The following is a 19,073-nucleotide window of genomic DNA, read 5'->3' as shown; positions in this document are numbered from 1 at the left end:
TAATTACCCGTTTGGACAGGAAATTGGTGATGAAAAGATATTTTAACTATGTCCAATTGCAGAGAGAAACAAAAGAAGGGGCACAAAGAGCTCTGTGATAGCTTACAATATGTTGAAAACGGTGGTGGGGATGAAACCGTATTTGACTCTTATGTGTAATGCTCAGGATAGGTTTTTAATCATCCGTTTTAGGCTCAATCTTTTACATCACTTGTTATCTGTGCCTCATGGTTTTACTGTTTCGGTTGAGCAGAAGGGTCCCTGTGGCTGCGATCTATGATCTCCTCAGGATACCCTTCATTTTGTATTGTTATGCCCATTTTATTCAGTGCCGAGACTTCGATTTTTAGTTGGTATTTTAAAACAGGCTAAATTCAAGCAGGCCAGGGTCGCCTTGCTACACCTACAAATGGTAAATGACTCTCAGACTCTGTTTTGTGTGGTGAATTTCTTGAAGATGACCTTAAAAATAAGGAAAACAAGAGCGGTTTGCTGAAGCAAAAATTAGTACTGTATTTGATGTATATCAGCATGGATTTTAATGAAATCTTTTATTTTTTTATTGCTATGTGCTTTTATGGTGTTTTCTAGATGCCGAATAAAGATTTTTGATTGATTGCTTGACTCTTTGTCTATGTGGCGGCCATCCCAAGACCGCAACTAAATTGAATTTCTGAATGGGTCGAAGGAGGTTTAAGAATCATTTGTGTACACCTACTCCAGGCAGCAGAAAGCAGGAACCTGCACCATAAATGTAATCTCCTGTCAAACATCAATTTAGCGTATTTAACAGCCTGTCACATTCTTAGGTTAAATTACAGTAATATTGCCCTTCATCTAAATAAGAGGTAACAACAATTATTGTCGAAACAGTAAATGCCCTACTTAATTTACCATGGGGCCATCATTTAGTCCTTTGCCCAGAAGTGACCATTAAATAGGTCATGATTTATCATTAAGTAATTGCCAATCACATGCAATTCTTGCTCTATGTTGTTTGGCTTCTTCACATTTTGCAGAGATGCTACTTGGATTGGAAGAGCCACTAATAAAGTGGAGACAGTAGTGCAAGGATCAACCTGAGATTATGCTGGCACAAGAAAAAGCTTGCATCTGGGAATATCTCACAACGTTTCTGAATGCTCAGCTAACAAGTGTGCAAGAAAAGAAAAGAAGTGAGGCAGGACAGCATGAAAAAGAGGCAGAGAAAAAGGCGAGGAAGAAAAGTGTGCAAGAGAAAATTGTTAAAGATGTAAAGCAAACTAAAGATAAAACAAAGGCAAACCGAACTACAGCTAGGTAGACATTGCTTAAATAAAAGAATGGGAAAAAGGAAAGGTCGAGTACAGGCAATAAAATTGATAAACATTTAAAATGGCATTTTTGTATATTGATAACCAAGGAGGACACACCACCACCTTCCCTTAAGCATGGAATGTGTCAAATACAAAGTCCTTTCGTTGAAACAGGAAGAACCATTACTTCCCCGCACTGGATTTGTTGTGAATAAGGAAATCCGAGACATCGTGCCACACGTTGCTATCGTCATACAGGTATGTCATGGAGGACTGTAGCGAGGGCTGCAGCGTCTGTCGGTGGTGCTCAAAAAGCCACAGGACGATGCCCCATACAGCAGCCGAAAAGATGGGAAAGGGGTCGTGCTTAGGCTCCATGATGTAGCCCTTCTGCACTGCCAGCCGGGACAACCCAAACAAGATACGAGACAGCAGGTACATGTTTATCTGGAAGAGGAGAGTCAGATGGATTATGGATTATGCAAGAATGCTGCAAGCACAATACAAACAAGACAATAGGAAAGCTGTAAATCCATTCGTTATAACCCATAGGAGACACACAAAAAAGAGAACATCAAAGTTGTAAAAACGTGATAAAATGAAGGGGAGTAAAGGGGATAACAGTGGGGTTGGAATAGAAGTGAGGAAGCGTGGAGCACAGCTACGGCTAATGGAAGCTGTTCAGATACCCCATTTGGCTTGATATATTTTAAAGCATATATACAAAATACCTGTGGGAATCCATCAGGCGTTTCCCCTGGTCCGTAAAGTTACAGAAACAACTAAGCAACGTTTGATGTAAAGTTGCAGGTGCTCTCTAGTGCCCAGAAAGATGAGCACTGAAGAGTTGCAATGGAAGCTTGGCTTCCTTGCATCCTGCTGAAATTTGAGACCACGTGTAGTATAACACATTTGCAAAACAATGAGCATCAATTCTCCAGTGGTAATGCAGTATTCCTGCTATGCTGGCTGATCACTACTGCTTTGAAAATTCAATAAACACACACTCTTTGTATAATGTAATTGGTGCTCATATAAAGTGATGCAATGCCATCTGCTTCAGTCCACGATGTATAAAACTGCAAAAAAGAAAAACACAATGTAACAAAACCTGATTGAAGAGAAATACAAGACCAACATGTGAAAATAAAGAGCATCTGTGGCCACTTAAGAGATGTTTACGCAGGAACGAAATGTGTCTCCTGGGTTATATTTCCCAATACCTATGAAGTTGAATATATTCCACCCCAAGAGTACTAGTGCTATTGGGTCAATACCTCCATCTCTAAAAGGCACAAGAGACAGGTCTTACTACTGAAGGGAGATAGCCAAGGCTATGCTACATGGGGGACATAGGGGTGTCGACCCACAGGCACACACAAGAATATCTGAACCTTCTACAAGCTCTGTGTCTAGCTGGAGAGCAAGCCATTCGGATATTTTGCCTATGCTCTACAAGACAAGGTCGAGGGGCTCTCCAAATGTGTCTAGTACATTTTTTTCAGGCCACTACGGGTGGTTATGGGCCTGTTTTCAAAGCTGCGCCAAAGGCAGGCTATCAAGTGCTCAGAAAGGGTGCAGAGCTTAAGGTGGTCCCCACATAGGTGGGCAATCAAAACAAGGACAAAAAGGGGGAAAGAGTACTCAACAGAAGAGTCAGCGCTTACTCACTTGTATTTACACATGGATATTGAGACACCATCCATATTCTCTGTTAAGCAGTAGAGAGGGCATCCTGACACTCTAGGTCACCATTTACGGGACCTCTGAGCTGGCCAGGGACTTCCACATCGCAAAGTCAGCAGCAGCATGGCAGGCCAGCAGAGAGCATCAGGCTTAGTAGTCCCAGTTTGAGGAAGCTTGGGTCACTCCGGTTAAGATACAGGAATCATTGTAGCAAGGTCCTGTTAAGTCTGTGTTGAAGTAGGGCTTCAAAGTGCTGAGTGGGATCCCAGCTTGTATTGAAATCAGCCAATTGGCAATCCCACTAGTCCGGTAATGCTAGGTGTTCCTTCTTCAAAGAGAATGCTGAATAAAGCATGCACACCCTGCTCTCGGGACGCACTGTTGAGATTTGTTTGATGTAACACAAAAGGATGGCCTAAGGGGCAGATCTGATTCGAAAATTAGAGCTTCTTACCGGTCGGTGTGGTTTTGCAGCTTGAAGAATGTTTAGATTCACATGCTGTGCATTATTCCACCATCTAGTGGTTGGGTCTGGAACTCTTCTAAAAAAAAAAAAGTATGCCCTTTTCTTTTAAGGTCTTGCCTAGGCAGGGATTGCGCGGTCTCTTCGAGACATGCTGTATTCAGGTATGGACTTGAAGCTCCGCCCACATTTTCCATTGGTTTGAGAAATTGTGCATTGTAAATGTTGGCTTCTGATTCGTTAATAGGCTTATTAGTCCCTCCTTAGTACCTCCCTGTCTTCTGTTGTTACCTCCCATGAGGACTGGCCCTTTTACCTGTGTCCTAACACGGGAGCTTTCATTAGCAGTTCAGATAACTATTAACTTAATTAATGTTCACAGCACTCATGGGACACCATTGCAGTGGCTGCTTCCTAAGACTTTATACTTGTATTTCTTAGTTTTATTCTCATCAGCATTACAAGGGCATCTATCTGTTCGTGCAATTCCGCCTCCCGCGTTATGCTTACTTTGTGACCGGCTTGTTTACTTTGAATTGCTCCGGCATGGTTCTCTGCACTATTTTTTTCAGATGCTATAGCGTGTGGCCGTCTCTATCGTGTGCTTTTGTTTTTTCATTGGTCTCTCCTCACCCCTCTGAGATCGCGGTTTACTTATTTATTTTTAATTAATAGATCCAGGCAGGAGATTAAGTGATTTGCTAATAATTACAGCGGACGCCGAGGCTCGAATCTAGTTCCCCAGCTCTAAAGTCAGCAGCTTTGGATGTTAAGCCACCTCCTAGCTTAAAGACAAAATGCTTTATTTTTAGGGGCTTTATCTCCATTTCCCTCGCCAAGTCACCCTCCTACCATGCACGTACCCTTAACCCCTTCCTCCCTTTTGCTTCCCTGAGCTCCCCCTGAGCGCATGGGAAGTGTGGTCCCTTCACTACATAGAAGTGTACAACAAGCGCTTTCACACTAAATTTAAAGAGCCTTAGATCCAGAGTCTCTCTTCCTGAGCCCCTCCATGCCAGCCCTCACAACATCCACACATCGTGAATTAGAGGAGATACATTTTAGTTGCTTTCTGCCGAGCCCATGTTATGAATCGGTACAAAAGGGAGTGGTGATGGACGGAGCATCAGAACCAATCAAACACTCACACCCAGTCAACAGATCTGGGTTTGATCCATCACCGTTCTTTAGCCCACTCTGCCACCCCAGTTCAGACATGGCCATATGCAAATCAGTCTGACCCTGTGCCTCATGGGAACAGTCCAGCCCGAACTGCCAAGCCATGCCTTCCCTGGACCGGAAACAAGCTTCCTAGGACCGGTTTACAACCTATGGCGAACAAATCGGTACAAAAGGGAGTGGTGATGGACGGAGCATCAGAACCAATCAAACACTCACACCCAGTCAATAGATCTGGGTTTGATCCATCACCGTTCTTTAGCCCACTCTGCCACCCCAGTTCAGACACGGCCATATGCAAATCAGTCTGACCCTGTGCCTCATGGGAACAGTCCAGCCCGAACTGCCAAGCCATGCCTTCCCTGGGAATTGCTTTTGTTCGGTTTTAACTGGGCCACACACTTTGAACGAAACCACTTTAACATATTTTGCAATTGCAAAATGCAAGCCAACAATCATGACCCACAAGTTCTGAGAGTCTGGGCTTGCTTCCTGCCCCATGTGCCTGGTTCCTGCTCATACTCCTACAGGTGAATTCAAAAAAAGGATTTAAAGGCCAACGAAGGCCCCACTGTGAGAGCACCGGAAGATGAAATACCCTGCAGCAGAGCACGTCACTGTAACTTCACATAGTGATCTTTAATAACTTTTTTTGGTGGGCAGGATGTCAGACTTAAAGATCTTTAAGTTCCTGGCCTCTTTGCTGAGACCAGTGGCAGGGAAAGATATTATTTTTCTCAGACACACATTTCTCAGGAGGATCTAAAAATATGAATGCGTCTTCTAGCAGGCCTTGGCCAAAGTTTGGGTACAGACAGCAGGACCTGTTTTCTAGCTTGCTTCAGCTGTAAGAGCTTCTGATAGCTTTTTGTTACAACAGCTAGCTTGTTAGATAGCACACGGGGTTAATGTACTACCTGTCAAGATTTCTCAGTAGCTTGAAAGCCTATTGTGTCGCATAAAACTAGGGCTGCCTCCGCTTTTCATCCTTCTGATGGCGGTAAGCCAACCATAACAGAGTTGGGAAATAAAAATACATGTGATTTGGAGAGCTACTGGAAGACTGCATCGAAAATAGCAAGCTTTATTAAAAATGCAAGTAATTATTAGTGATACAGCACCTTTGGTCTCATCAGTCATGAGTAACAATGATTCGGTCTGCATCATCTGCTCCCACACATTTTCAAAGAGGAATAACCTGTGGTATGTTTAAGGCAGTGTAAGAAACCATAATTTAATTAACATGGGTGTAGCGGAGCATTACTTAAAGAGGAGCAACAATTTATACTATTTTAATTCTGTGCCATTCAAAGTAGACACATTATTAACGCACTTTTATTACCATGTTACTTCAAAAAATTAAAGAAAAGCATTTCTTTTCTGTCATACTTCTCCATATAGTCAAACTTTATTTTGATAAATTAGTTTTAGCTCTTAATGATTCAAGCTGATTGTATTTCTCAATTTTTTTTTTTAAAAACAACTTAATACGAGCATACTACATAGGTTTTTTTTTGTGCTTAGTGCATTGCAAAGGGGAGTTATGCTGCTGGGCTAGTTTGCCAGAATTGCTATGAATAGTGTGGTTTTCATATAGTTTAGGCAAAAATACTGCTTATCAATGGGGGATATTGGGAGTGCATGGCGGACCCAATATTGTGTTTTTCGTCCTCTTTCTATCTCCCCTTTATGTGCTTTAAATGCAGTTACTGCCAACAATATTATACTGCACATTGAAACCTGACTTTCAATTTGTATCTCCTTGCTCATCCCAAGTATGGATATCCGGCACATTTCTCGGCGAGTTCCTAAACTTTGTAAATTCTTTCGCACTTATTTTTAACTGGTTTTTACTGTAACATTATTTTAATTTCTGGAGTGCTTACTGCCATGTGTAATATTTTCTATGCACTTTTACGGTCTACTGCTTTTAGATCGAATAAAGTTAGATTGCAGTCTGGTGTGAGTCTTGGGAGAGGAGGAATGTGGGGGGGGGGGGGGAGGGAGACAAGTAAGATGGCCTAAATATCTTCCCATTCCTGTTTTATCTATCCACCTGTATACATGTCACTGTCCTCTCAAGGTGCCCGAACCCCCCCCCCCCCTACTCTTTTTTGTGCTCTTTGGCCCAAGTGAAGTTCCACAGTAGCCCTCGCTCTCCTCAAAGGAAGTAGCACCAGAGAGACTGAACATGTTACAATTGTCTGTTGTTACATTTGAGGTCCAAACGACGCAGTCTAACAGAGTTGGTAGCCTCATGTTGCATCCTTGCCGAGATATGTAGAACTGGGAGAACATAGAGGACAGCTGGAAGGGAGCGTAGCTTGTGGAGAGTTGTCTTTCTCCTGGCTTCGGGTTGGGGTTGCTAATAGATACAAGAATATTGGATACTGCCCATTTAAGTTTCTGAGAGGCAGAAAACCGTGTGGGAAGGACAACTTAGCTTAAAAGTAAATTGTTAAACAACTGGTCCCTGGAGGAGGTAAAGAAAAACATAATGAAGGCGCAGAGTACATACAAGTACTATGACGCTAAACATGGCGTAAAGTCTTCTAACCTAAAAAACGAAGATTTTGTCATGATCAAAGTTCAAAGGTTGCAAAGTAATGGTAGTTCCAAATTCAGGGGCATCTTCAAGCTGGCGGATTTGAGCACTAACGCTGTAGAGCTGTGTAATGGAGAAGTGTGGCATGTGGGCAAAATTTCCAAATACAACACTTCTTAGTGTGCAGAATGAAGTGTAGTGTGGAGTAAGGATTGGTTGTGGGAGTGTGACGGAAGTGATGATAGAAGCTCTTGTGTGAATGGAAGCGCTACTGAAGATGCAGAGTTGTATGAATGGTACAGTGAAGAGACTGTAGAACTGAACTGTGCACCGTCCACGAGTGGCACCAGGTGCTCAGCTTGTGTGAGTAAGGGTGTCGCAGAGGAGAGTACCAGTTAGAGTAGACAGGGTGGTGAAGGGAAATCTACAAGAAGATTGGGGAGAGTGTGGCATAACGACTAGGGTGGTCGAACTAGGAGCTGGGGAACCGGGTTCGAGTCTCGGCAAGGAAGCTAAACTTTCTGTGATTCTGGGCAAATCACTTAATTTCCCCGTGCCTAACAAAAATGAATGTGTCAGTCTGTAACGTAACTGGTGCTCATGTAAAGCGCTCTGATACCTTCGAGCAATGTAAAACGCCACACAAAAAAAGAGAGGCGGCAGGGTAGTAGTGGCACAGATGAAATTCAATGATTTATTACCTGTGTGCAGGTCGAATTATACAATTAAAGAAGGATAAAAAGGAAATACAATGCTAAATGTTATATCAGCATAAAATGTGATTATACCACCCTTATATTGTTTGTTACGTTCTTTGTTTTAAAGGGGGAAGATGGGTGAGGAGTTTTTTTGTTTTTGTTTTAAGGGTGGAGATGTGTGGAGTTGGTAGAATGTTGGGTTTCATCTAACCCTGGACGGTGAACTATGCTCCGCTCGCAGAGTTTTCTGCACTCCGCGTTTTACACGAAGCAGAGTTTTTTTCCTCGCTTGCGCTCGTCAACATCAAGTTGGTGAGCGCAAGCGTGGAAAATCAACCTCCCAGCCAGATTTCTCAACACTGGTGGTCAGATTTCTCATTGCGAGTGGTCGTGTATGCTTGCGACAGCTTACGTTGAGAAACCGTCAGTTCGTGTTGAGCAGCTGCTCGTGTAAAAAAAAAAATCTATTCGGGCTGTAGAAAGGAAGCAGCGCCCACTTGCGCTGTCCATGCTGCTGTTCGCACTGACTGCACAGTGCGTACAAATACCTGGTTCTGAAAAATCACAGTGAACGGCATTTATCTAAACGCACTCCGCCGCTGGCGGACCTCAGCCTAGCGCAGCGGTGGTTTTTCTTGCACTTCGCGGTGTTCTGCAAAGCAGAACTCTGCCCAGGCTTAGTTTTGTCTTACACTGTATCCTCATGAAGAACGGGGAGAGCGTAGCGGACGACTGGAAGGAGCAGAACTTGTGGAGTGTAGTCTTCCTCCTGGCTCCGGGTTAGAGTTAATAATAAATACAAGAATGGAATCAGTGGTAACCTGAATCATCTCCAGTCTGGAACGGAAACCAGGAACAATACTGGAAAGCCACCAGGACAAAACACGTAATGCACTACACAAACACTATTAAAATAATGAATGTGTCATGTTCTCTTTGAGGAGCCAAAGCCAAAATGTTTATTATTACGTTAAATCCTTTACAACAGTAAAGCAACACATATGTTTGACAACATGAATAATATATTATAAAAGTAACGATACACACCATTTTGATTTCTGGTCTTATTTTGTTTTAAGAAAAGCTGACAGTACAGTCTTGGTCTATTTTCACTGAATATGAAAGCAAAATTAATCACAGCACTACTGCTATTTGTTTTTAAACATTTTTTTTATTGATTTGATCAAAAAATAGATGAACAAGTTACATGTTTGAGATACAGTACATGTGCAATAGTCCAGTGTACGAATAAACTGGTTCCAAGAATAGCAGCCGATCAGAGGGGAGTAAGCATAGTGAAGGGAGTGCGAGAAGACGGAGGATCGCAGTATGATTGCATCTCCCGGAACATGGTATAGCAGTAATGAACTAACAGCATCCGGTTAAAGGGGACAAAAGGGGGAGAGGCCAGAAGCCACTCTTTCTGTATCAGAGTGTAGTCCTCCCTTATCTGGTCTTCAATGACGCCCGTTCTCTCCATGGTGCCAACTCCAGAGGGGAGTGAAAAGTAAACACTCGAGCACACCAGTGTGTACAAAAACTTAAACTGGCCATAAAGTGAAAAGAGAAGGGCAGAGAAGAAAAAGGGAAAACAAAAAAACAATTTCTCCCACCACCGGGTTCACAATTACTCATTTGGGTAGCCACAACTCTCCTGAGTTGTGGTGGGCATCATCTACTGGTAGCATCTACCATTCATCCGTCCAAGGGTCGTCCTCCTTTCTGTCACACTCAGCGTCTGCTCCCTCCAGGAATTCAGCATTAGGCTCCTCTTCGCGTTGTGCCGCCTTCTTGCCATGGATTCTCCTACTTTCTGGGTACTTGGCTCTAGTGCTGTTCCGGTCCTCTCCTTTTCTCCTCCGTAGAATTCTCGCTACTCCCTCCCATCTCCAGTCACCTCCTCTGTTTCCTTCAGCATCCTGCAGCTTTCTGTCCATTTTACTCCGCTCTGTAGTGTGTTGGGGCCCTAGGCCCTCATGCTGGTAATAACGGTCGCACCACAAAGGCCAAGCCGACCTGCCAAACGGTCGCACCACAAAGGTCAAGCCGACCAGCCAAATGGTCGCACCACAAAGGCCAAGCCGACCAGCCAAATGGTCGCACCACAAAGGTCAAGCCGACCAGCCAAATGGTCGCACCACAAAGGCCAAGCCGACCCGCCAAACGGTCGCACCACAACGGTCAAGCCGACCAGCCCAATGGTCGCACCGCAGAAGCCGACTCGCCAGGAGTTGCAAAAGGAGGTGACCGACGCACGGGTCAATGAAGCTACATAGCAAGAGGTCTGACGACAAGACCGAAGATATCCTGCCAGTGAGCGGCAGCGCGGACCGTCAAGTGGTCCAAGAAGCTCAAGAAAAACCAAAGTAACTGGTGAAAAGGAGAAGAACGAAGCGGACCATGAGTACGGCCCCACGAACTTCAACCAAAGTAACTGGTGAAAAGGAGAAGATGAAGAGAAGGTCACGACCCTAACTCGGAATGCTGAGGAAGATGAAGAGAGTGTTCTCGGACGAGGACAAGACCAGGGGCAACACGTGCAGAGTGCGCGCGCTGCATGGAGAAGCCTGGCCAGACAAGAGGAGAACAGAAATGGTCCAGAGTGGGTCGTGAAGGGAAGAAGATATCGCAGTGGCACGGTTGCCACTACAAGACAAGAAGAATGATGACATCGGAGTGGCACGTCTGCCACCAAAAGAAAAGGGGAAAGGAAGAGATCTGAGTGGCACGGTTGCCACTGCAACAAAAGAAGAAGTCAGAGTGACATGACATCCTCACGGAGAAAGAAATAAAGGACAGAGAGAAGAGGGTGACAAGACTACTCACACCTCAAAGACAAAGAAGGTGACAAGCGTCAGAACACAGTGCGCAAGTCCTGAAGAACCCCCGTGGCACGGAGAAAAGACCATCTGTTTGATGATGCTTTCAGCACACCTGGGATCTGCAGAGGTGAGCATGCCGGACCATTCGAAACACCCACCTTTGGGGTTACACGGACACTGGTCAATGCCAGCCGTGGTGACTCAGGGGCAAAGGCCTCAGGGATGCCGGTGAGAGAGAGTATCCCCGCGACGAGAGATGGTCGTCAGCCGCCCTTCAGCAAAGGTCCCAGGAGGATGAAGGCTTCGCGTGCTAAAGACAGGAGCCAACAGCCACCCTCCAGGTCTGACTGCGGAATCTGAGGTGAGACCTGTCGTCTCCTCCGCACCCGCACTTATCGGCATGGGAGTAACACGATACAGGACACCTAACCCAGGCCAGATCTGATGAAGAGGGCCTCAAGGATATCCCGTGGCAGGGGAACACCTGTGAGAGGGGCATCCTGGTGAGAGGGGTGTCTTGCGAATGACCCGTCTTTTCTGCAAAACAGAACACACGCCACAGATAAAGAAAAGGACTGGACTAAAAGATAAACGGCAACATCTAGCGGTGAACCACAAGAACTCAACAACTGCGTTTGTCGCCAAGAAAGTAAAGCGAAGAAAAGACTGTGAGAGCAACTTCAAGGCAGAGCCGTCAAACAGACTAACTCCATCGAGCACGCATGACTGGTGCCACAGTGAACTGGTGATCGTCCGCGACAGGAAGAACATCGTCCGCGACAGGAAGAACATCGTCTGTGACTCCAGGCTGCTGAAGCGTGAGCGACTCTGCAGAAGTTTAGTCACTGTATTACATCTGTATACATATTTCTTTCTCCCCTTGGTTGGACATTGACTCTGGGTTTTGTTATTAAAAATTGGGAGGAATGTAGTGTCCTAGCATGGACACGTTCTAGTGTTCAGCAGTGTGTATCCCACTATACACCCACCCACCACAGACGTCACTGGGTCAGGTGACGCTGCTAATAAAAGGGCCGAGCGCACGTGCTCGTGGCCAGTTAACCCACTACCTTATACCATGTGTCTGCGTCCGTTATTACCAGCATGAGGGCCTAGGGCCCCAACACCACACCGCTCCTCTCCTGCGTGAATCGGGACGTTACTCTCTCTTCCTCATTCTGTCTCAATTTCCCCTTGTGTGTGTCCATCCTTCTTTTCCAACTTTCTTGCTGTCTCCTCCCTGCCTCCTCCACCCTTCTGACTGTGTCTGTTTTTTTAGGTACCGCCAAGGTAGCGCTTGTGCGGTCTCTTCGAGACATGCTGTGTTCAGGATATGGGCTTTAAGCTCCGCCCAGGTTTTTAATGGGCCCCTTTGACTGTCTTTTCCAAATGCGTTTCTTTGGTTAATCTCTTTACTAGTCTCCCCTTATTACTGCCTTTTCTCTCGCTGAAACTCCCATAGGGACTGCCCCTGTTGCATGTTTTGTTACTCAAGGTCAGTTATTTTCCAATTTGTAAGCACTATTTTGCTAATTTCTTTATACGAGCAAAGCAGAAGGTCACGCCTGCTTCACCTTTAACAATAGTGCCTGCTCCTTTTTTTTTTGTTTTCTAATGTCGGCTAGCCAAAGTTTTTGAAGTACACTGCATTCCTCATTTGAGCTGGAACAATGGCGGCCACGTGCCCTTCTTATAGCACAGCTCGCCATATCATTTATGAATTAAAATTATACTTTGTTATACAGTGAGGAACGCCACGCTTGATCTTCATGGCGGCCGTGCGCATTTCTCTTTCAGCTACACAATGTTCACTTTGTGAAACAGATGCAACCGCGTCACCTGAAGATGGCGACTCTCCTCGCAGACCAGTATCTCAACAAGGGCATTCTGGAAAATAGTAGCCCAGAGGCATGAACATTACTCAACCAGAGTTATGCAAATGATGTAACTTGGGCTGTTTGCTTTGGAGGCGCATGAAAGCTGTATGTTGATCCAGGTGTGAAGGTACCATCTGATTTTCCATGAGGGAGGGCATTACTCTGGAGATTAGCTAAACAAATGCCTTTTGCAGTGAAATGAAAGTGCCTCTTAAAGTCGTAAAGGCTCAACAATGTCCCATTATTTCATTGAAGCAGACCCCGGTTGTCAGATTCATATTGGTTTTTTTAATTTTTATTTTTTTAGAGTTTTATATAGCACAAAATCGACCTCAAAGTTACAGAGCGCTTTTCATGAGCACCAGTTACGTTTGGGGGAAGGACAGACAAAAGGCACGTTTTACTCCGTCTGTGAACTTGGCCGGTGCTGCTGGCCATTGGAGGGATTCCTTGGACTTCCACTTCAGCTTTTTTCCTTGAATTTATCACCGCGCCTCGCGGCCCCCGCTTCGCGGGAGCCGCTCGAGGGACCGGGACTCTGCTGCTTTTACTTGGGGCTTTGTTGGTGTGCTGACCCTGCAAGAACCGGCGTATTCAGGACTGCGAGGACCAGGGTGCTGTGCACGAAGCAGATCAGCCGCACCTGGTCCTCTTCCTGACTCCTCCCCCAACACCTTAAACAGGCGGTGTAGCCCCCGTATTGTGGGCTCCGTCTGTGAGCTTGGCCGGTGCTGCTGGCCATTGGAGGGATTCCTTGGACTTCCACTTCAGCTTTTCTCCTTGAATTTATCACCGCGCCTCGCGGCCCCCGCTTTGCGGGAGCCGCTCGAGGGACCGGGACTCTGCTGCTTTTACTTGGGGCTTTGTTGGTGTGCTGACCCTGCAAGAACCGGCGTATTCAGGACTGCGAGGACCAGGGTGCTGTGCACGAAGCAGATCAGCCGCACCTGGTCCTCTTCCTGACTCCTCCCCCAACACCTTAAACAGGCGGTGTAGCCCCCGTATCGTGGGCTCCGTCTGTGAACTTGGCCGGTGCTGCTGGCCATTGGAGGGATTCCTTGGACTTCCACTTCAGCTTTTTTCCTTGAATTTATCACCGCGCCTCGCGGCCCCCGCTTTGCGGGAGCCGCTCGAGGGACCGGGACTCTTCTGCTTTTACTTGGGGCTTTGTTGGTGTGCTGACCCTGCAAGAACCGGCGTTTTCAGGACTGCGAGGACCAGGGTGCTGTGCACGAAGCAGATCAGCCGCACCTGGTCCTCTTTCTGACTCCTCCCCCAACACCTTAAACAGGCGGTGTAGCCCCCGTATCGTGGGCTCCGTCTGTGAACTTGGCCGGTGCTGCTGGCCATTGGAGGGATTCCTTGGACTTCCACTTCAGCTTTTTTCCTTGAATTTATCACCGCGCCTCGCGGCCCCCGCTTTGTGGGAGCCGCTCGAGGGACCGGGACTCTGCTGCTTTTACTTGGGGCTTTGTTGGTGTGCTGACCCTGCAAGAACCGGCGTATTCAGGACTGCGAGGACCAGGGTGCTGTGCAGGAAGCAGATCAGCCGCACCTGGTCCTCTTCCTGACTCCTCCCCCAACACCGTTGCCCTTCATTATATGTACGTCTCCCTGCCTACACGCGCTAGCGGGACGCGCGCGGGTCTCAGCACAGGGCTAAGACCGGGCAAAGAGCGGGCCCTCTGAGGCCCTCAGAGGCACGAGGAGACCGAGGCGACCGGACCGGGGGAATTCCGTCTTCCTGCCAGCAAACGTAAGTCTGGACCCAGAGAACTGCATTATTCATCATGGCTGAGACTTTTTCCACAAACACGCCCATAACCACTGGTGGTACAAACAAAGGTACATTGGTTGATTATTTTACTAAGGCTGCTGCGGCTAATGGAAAGGAGACTATGCTAGCTGAACGAAGGGCCGAGCGACGCCGGTCCATAGAATGTATAAAAAACAGGATGCTTATGGATAACTCGCTTCCTATTACCCCTTTTGAGCTAAGTCCCCCTACTTTTACTCAGGAGGCACTAGCCACTGACAATGTTCCTGTATTGCTAAGAGACATAGAATCTGAGCCTGATAAATCCAAATGCTTGCATGAATCCGCTGATTTGCTCCCTTCCAGCACTATTATTAAGGAAATTGACACGATTACCATCCCTTCTCAATCTAAGGTCAAAGCCACTATTAAGAAGGTGGGGAGGGTTGCGGCGCCTAAAGCTCCAAGACCCCCTCCCACCAAAAGAAGAAAGAGGCTAGGCGATCTGCCAAGGGATAAGATTAACCACTCAGACTTTGGCAAAGGACCCATTCATACCTTAGAAAAAGTATCCTTGCCTAAGGTAACACTTCCTTTACCTATAGTAAACACCATGGCCACAAGACCTGCCACCCGTTCCGAACCCTCCTCTTCTGACCCGATCTGTCCCCCGCTGTGCCTACCTAATGAAGGTCCGATCCCAGCCCCTCTCGAGGGCATCGAACAATTGATAAGGTCATTTGCTCTACCCATAATCGAAAGATTAAAAAATATAGAGCAACGCCTAGGGGATCTAGAAATAGTTATCACCAAATATGCGGGGGTACCTAAAGACCATGTACATTCAGTTTTGCCCCCCCCCTGTGGCACTAGTCCCATCCCCTATTCATACCAGGAAAAACGACAGGGCTGGTCTTGATAGCCAGTCTTTGGTCAAATCTTCCAATATAGCCCACCACTGCAAAGTACACAATGATGAGGGTGAATCGATAAAGGAAGTACCAGACCCTACTCTAGGAATAACTCCAATTGATAGGGGTGGGAATCATTCCCTAGCTAGGGCAAGAGATCGACCAAGGCACCAAGTTGACCTACCCCCAGAGGCAGTCCCATACGTGGTAGTGCTTACGAGAGTCCCGATTCTGGAAAAGGGTAAAAAAGAAGGTTTTCATGAGCTTAAAAATAAAACCATGCACTGGCTCATGTTAAATAGACCCCTTCCCTTCAATGTCAACGGGGAGATTCTACATGTCCGGAGACTCCCTTGGCTAGGCTGTAGAAATAAGGATATTGAGGGGGACATAATCATCATCAATTTTAGAGACCCTAGAGCAGTCACCCACATTCTCGACTATCCTTTGGGTAACACTAGTGGGTCCATTAATCCCCGTGAATTGTTATATTTTTATCCAAGACCTCCAGTCTTATCGAATGCATACCCTAGGGCCCTACCACGAATGCCGTCATATCCCTTTGCATTCCCTGTAACCACTGATAACCACTGCCACACTTATGCACCCACTACTGCGGTTCATGAAAATGCACTAGATTGGGTTACAGTGCGCCCCGGGAGCCACCGACATGGCCTAAGGAGGGCGAACTATAGATTGCCATTTACCCCTCTGGAAGTCGCAAATAGATTCGATGGCCTATCACGCATTGATGATTGCGATTGACAGAGGAGTTTCCTTAACAAAGGGCCCAATACTGTGGAGTTCCAGGTTGTGGATCCTGATCTGACTCCCCCACCGCAGATTTGTTTTCCGCAAAAAAACCACTCCTTTCGGGTTAGTCCCGTCTTTGTCTGACCCCTACGCAGCGCCCCACGAACACACTTTCGTGTCTGTAGAGGAATCAGCTACGCATCCCCCCCCGTCCCGTATTAGGGGCGGAGAGGAAAAAGGCGGTGGGTGGGGGTTTGCTGAGACAGATCCACTCGACACAGGTTGTCCCAGCCAGGGAACGCTCTGGTAGCGGGGTTCGCGCCCCCCCAGTGCCAGCACAAAGTACTCCCGATGAGATTGTTACAAGTACAGACACGGTTTCGAGGTCATTAGAAATCCTATCTTGGAACATTGCTGGGTTGCCCAACAAGTTAGACTGTAGTGAATGGGCAACCTTTATAAAGAAACATGATATATGCATGTTCCAGGAGACGTGGGCTAGAGAAAACTATTGTTACCCTGGGTTTGCAACTTTTAATGTTCTAGCCAGATGGGGAGGGAAGGGTCGTCCGTCCGGTGGTTTGGCAATATGGATTGGCTCCCACCTTGGATGCAAGGCCGAGATTCTAGAAACCAACTCAGTCGACATCCTGTGTGTGGTCCTACGCTGGCCCACTGGAATGGGCCTGACTCTGGTAAACGTATACTCCAGACCGGTCGGAGTCGCGGGCACTTCAGGGACAATGGAGGCCCTGGTGACATTCCTCGACTCTCTCCCAGGTTCAGCAACACTCTTGGTTGGAGGTGACTTCAATATTCAGTACGAACCACTCCCGAATCACCTGGATGGGCTTAGTAGTGAGGAGGATGATCTCTGGGATATTCCAAGTATTGCGGGTCCGCCAGTTAGGTCATCCTCACCACTCCTACTCCAAGTAATAACAATGACCCTTGCAAATTCACTTAGAGCTTGCAATGGCAGGTTTAAAGGGGACACACCTCCGCAACCAACCTTTAATAGACCAGGTCAGGAGTCCCGGATAGACTACATAATGATCAAACTTCAGGACTGGAAACTAGTTTTAGATTTTAAAATAGCCCCCAGGTTCGACAGTGACCACAATGGCCTGATTCTCTCTCTGGCTGTTGATGGCTTTCAGAATGTTGCTGTCCCAGAAAATAGAGTAAGCGCCCCAAGTTTAACCTTATGTAGCAATAGGCGAAGAATAAGGTGGGACAAGCTCCTAGAGAAACCAAACTGTATCAGGACAATCTACGAGCTGGTGGCATCAGCCCTCGAAAAGGTGGGAAGACTTCTCCCACTATTGCCCTCGCCTGACGGGTGCATTTCCCTTGGGGACATTCACCAGACCCTGTGTAACAATCTTGCCGAGGTATTGAACCCTGTGGTTCGGGACAGGAAAGTGAGGAGAGAAAGAGCCTCATGGTTCAACGCCAGCTGTAGGAAAGCCAAGGCAGACCTTCTCCGGGCATTTAAAAATAAGGAGGCTTTATCGGTAATTAGGGAAAAGCGGGCCGCTTATAAGCTCCTTCTTGAAAATGCCAAAATAGACTGGGACTGGGAGAACTGGTCAGAAATGACAACCGCACTCAAAATCAGAGACCCAAGGAAATTCTGGCAAATAGTCAAACATGGCTCAGTTGAGCCTGTTTTGGCTATAGAGGGAAACATCGCGCCAGAAGTGTGGGAGGAACATTTTTCATTGCTCTACAGTGCGGCTGGGCTGGACCATCTAGGAACCCAGGTTGGGGCATTAGCCGCCCTAACCACTGATAACTCTTCCGAGATGGGAGACTTTAATTTGGAGGAATTGGAAATGGCAATTACTCGCCTTTCCTCGGGAAAAGCGCCAGGTCTCGATAAGCTTCCGGGTGATCTTTTAAAAGCATGCGGTCAGAATCTGGGCCCCCTACCTTCTGGTTCTCTTTAACGCCATTGTACATGGTATGGCGGTTCCCCCCACTTGGCTTGGGGCGGAGATCGTGCCTATTTTTAAAAGGGGCTCACCTTTAATCCCGGCTAATTACAGACCGATCAGTCTGATAGACGTCCCTCAGAAGCTTTTTGCGAGGCTTCTGTTGGATCGCCTCTTGGACTGGATCGAAGACAGGGATATTTTGAGCCCCCTCCAGGCGGGGTTTCGGCAAAAGACTTCCACCATAGACCAGGTCTTTAGACTGTCCCTTTTATACTGGAAAACAATACAGTTGGAGGGTGGCAGCCTCTATACTGTATTTGTAGACCTAAGGGCAGCCTTCGACCTGGTGCCACGTGGTAAGCTGTGGGAAGTGTTGGCTAGAGCAGGGGTGCCTGGCGATCTTTTGTCAATGATCATCCGCCTTCACACCAACACCTATGCTCAAGTGAGGTGTGGTAGGCATGGCGCCCTATCAAATAAGTTCCCCGTTGACAGAGGGGTAAGACAGGGGTGTGTACTCGCACCGACCCTGTTCTGCCTCTTTGTCAACGGGGTTATCGATCACCTCAATAGGGTCCCCAACTCCGACGTCCCAAAGCTGGCGGGAAGGAGGGTTCCGGCAATTATGTTCGCGGATGATACCCTCCTTCTCTCCAAGTCGCCGATGGGAATCCAGCGTGTGCTGGACGGCTTTGGGGACTTTTGTAGAGAGCACGGATTGGAGATTAACACTCTAAAGACTAAATTTATGGTCTTCAATCCGCCACCCAGGTTCCACCGTATCCCACGCATAGGGAACAACATGCTAGAACGAGTCAACACCTTTGAACATCTTGGTGTAACCCTTAACGAGGAATTGGGGTGGGGTTCGCACCAGGAGAAAGCGAGGCTGAAACTAGCGCAACATGTGGGTGGGATACTAAGGATGGTGGGGAAGAATAGGTCGACCCTCAAACCCATAGGCCCCCCGCTCCACATCTACAGGGTGCAAGCCAGAGGAGCCGTAATTTATGGCAGCGAATTGTGGGGTCACAAAGTCTTGGCTAGTCTGACTAAAGAGGAGAATAGGTTTCTTAGGTGCCTAGTAGCCCTTCCTCAAAGTACACCTTTAATGCCATTAAGACTTGACCTAGGCATCAGACCCCTGG

General features: G+C 47.0%; 1 protein-coding gene across 1 annotated transcript in view; it reads right to left on the bottom strand.

Annotated features, from left to right (window-relative positions):
- Positions 1-488: 488 nt before the first annotated feature.
- Positions 489-19,073, bottom strand: part of PXMP4 (peroxisomal membrane protein 4) — a 145,793-nt gene continuing 127,208 nt past the window's right edge. The window contains exon 4 of the mRNA XM_085618977.1: positions 489-1,742. Within this exon, the coding sequence (XP_085475103.1) occupies positions 1,479-1,742 (264 nt within the window). The 3' untranslated portion in view covers positions 489-1,478. The remainder of the gene's footprint in view (positions 1,743-19,073) is intronic.

This window comes from Triturus cristatus, chromosome 7 (genome assembly GCF_964204655.1).
Source record: "Triturus cristatus chromosome 7, aTriCri1.1, whole genome shotgun sequence".
Classification (NCBI taxonomy): domain Eukaryota; kingdom Metazoa; phylum Chordata; class Amphibia; order Caudata; family Salamandridae; genus Triturus; species Triturus cristatus.
This window is presented reverse-complemented; position numbering and strand designations above follow the sequence as displayed.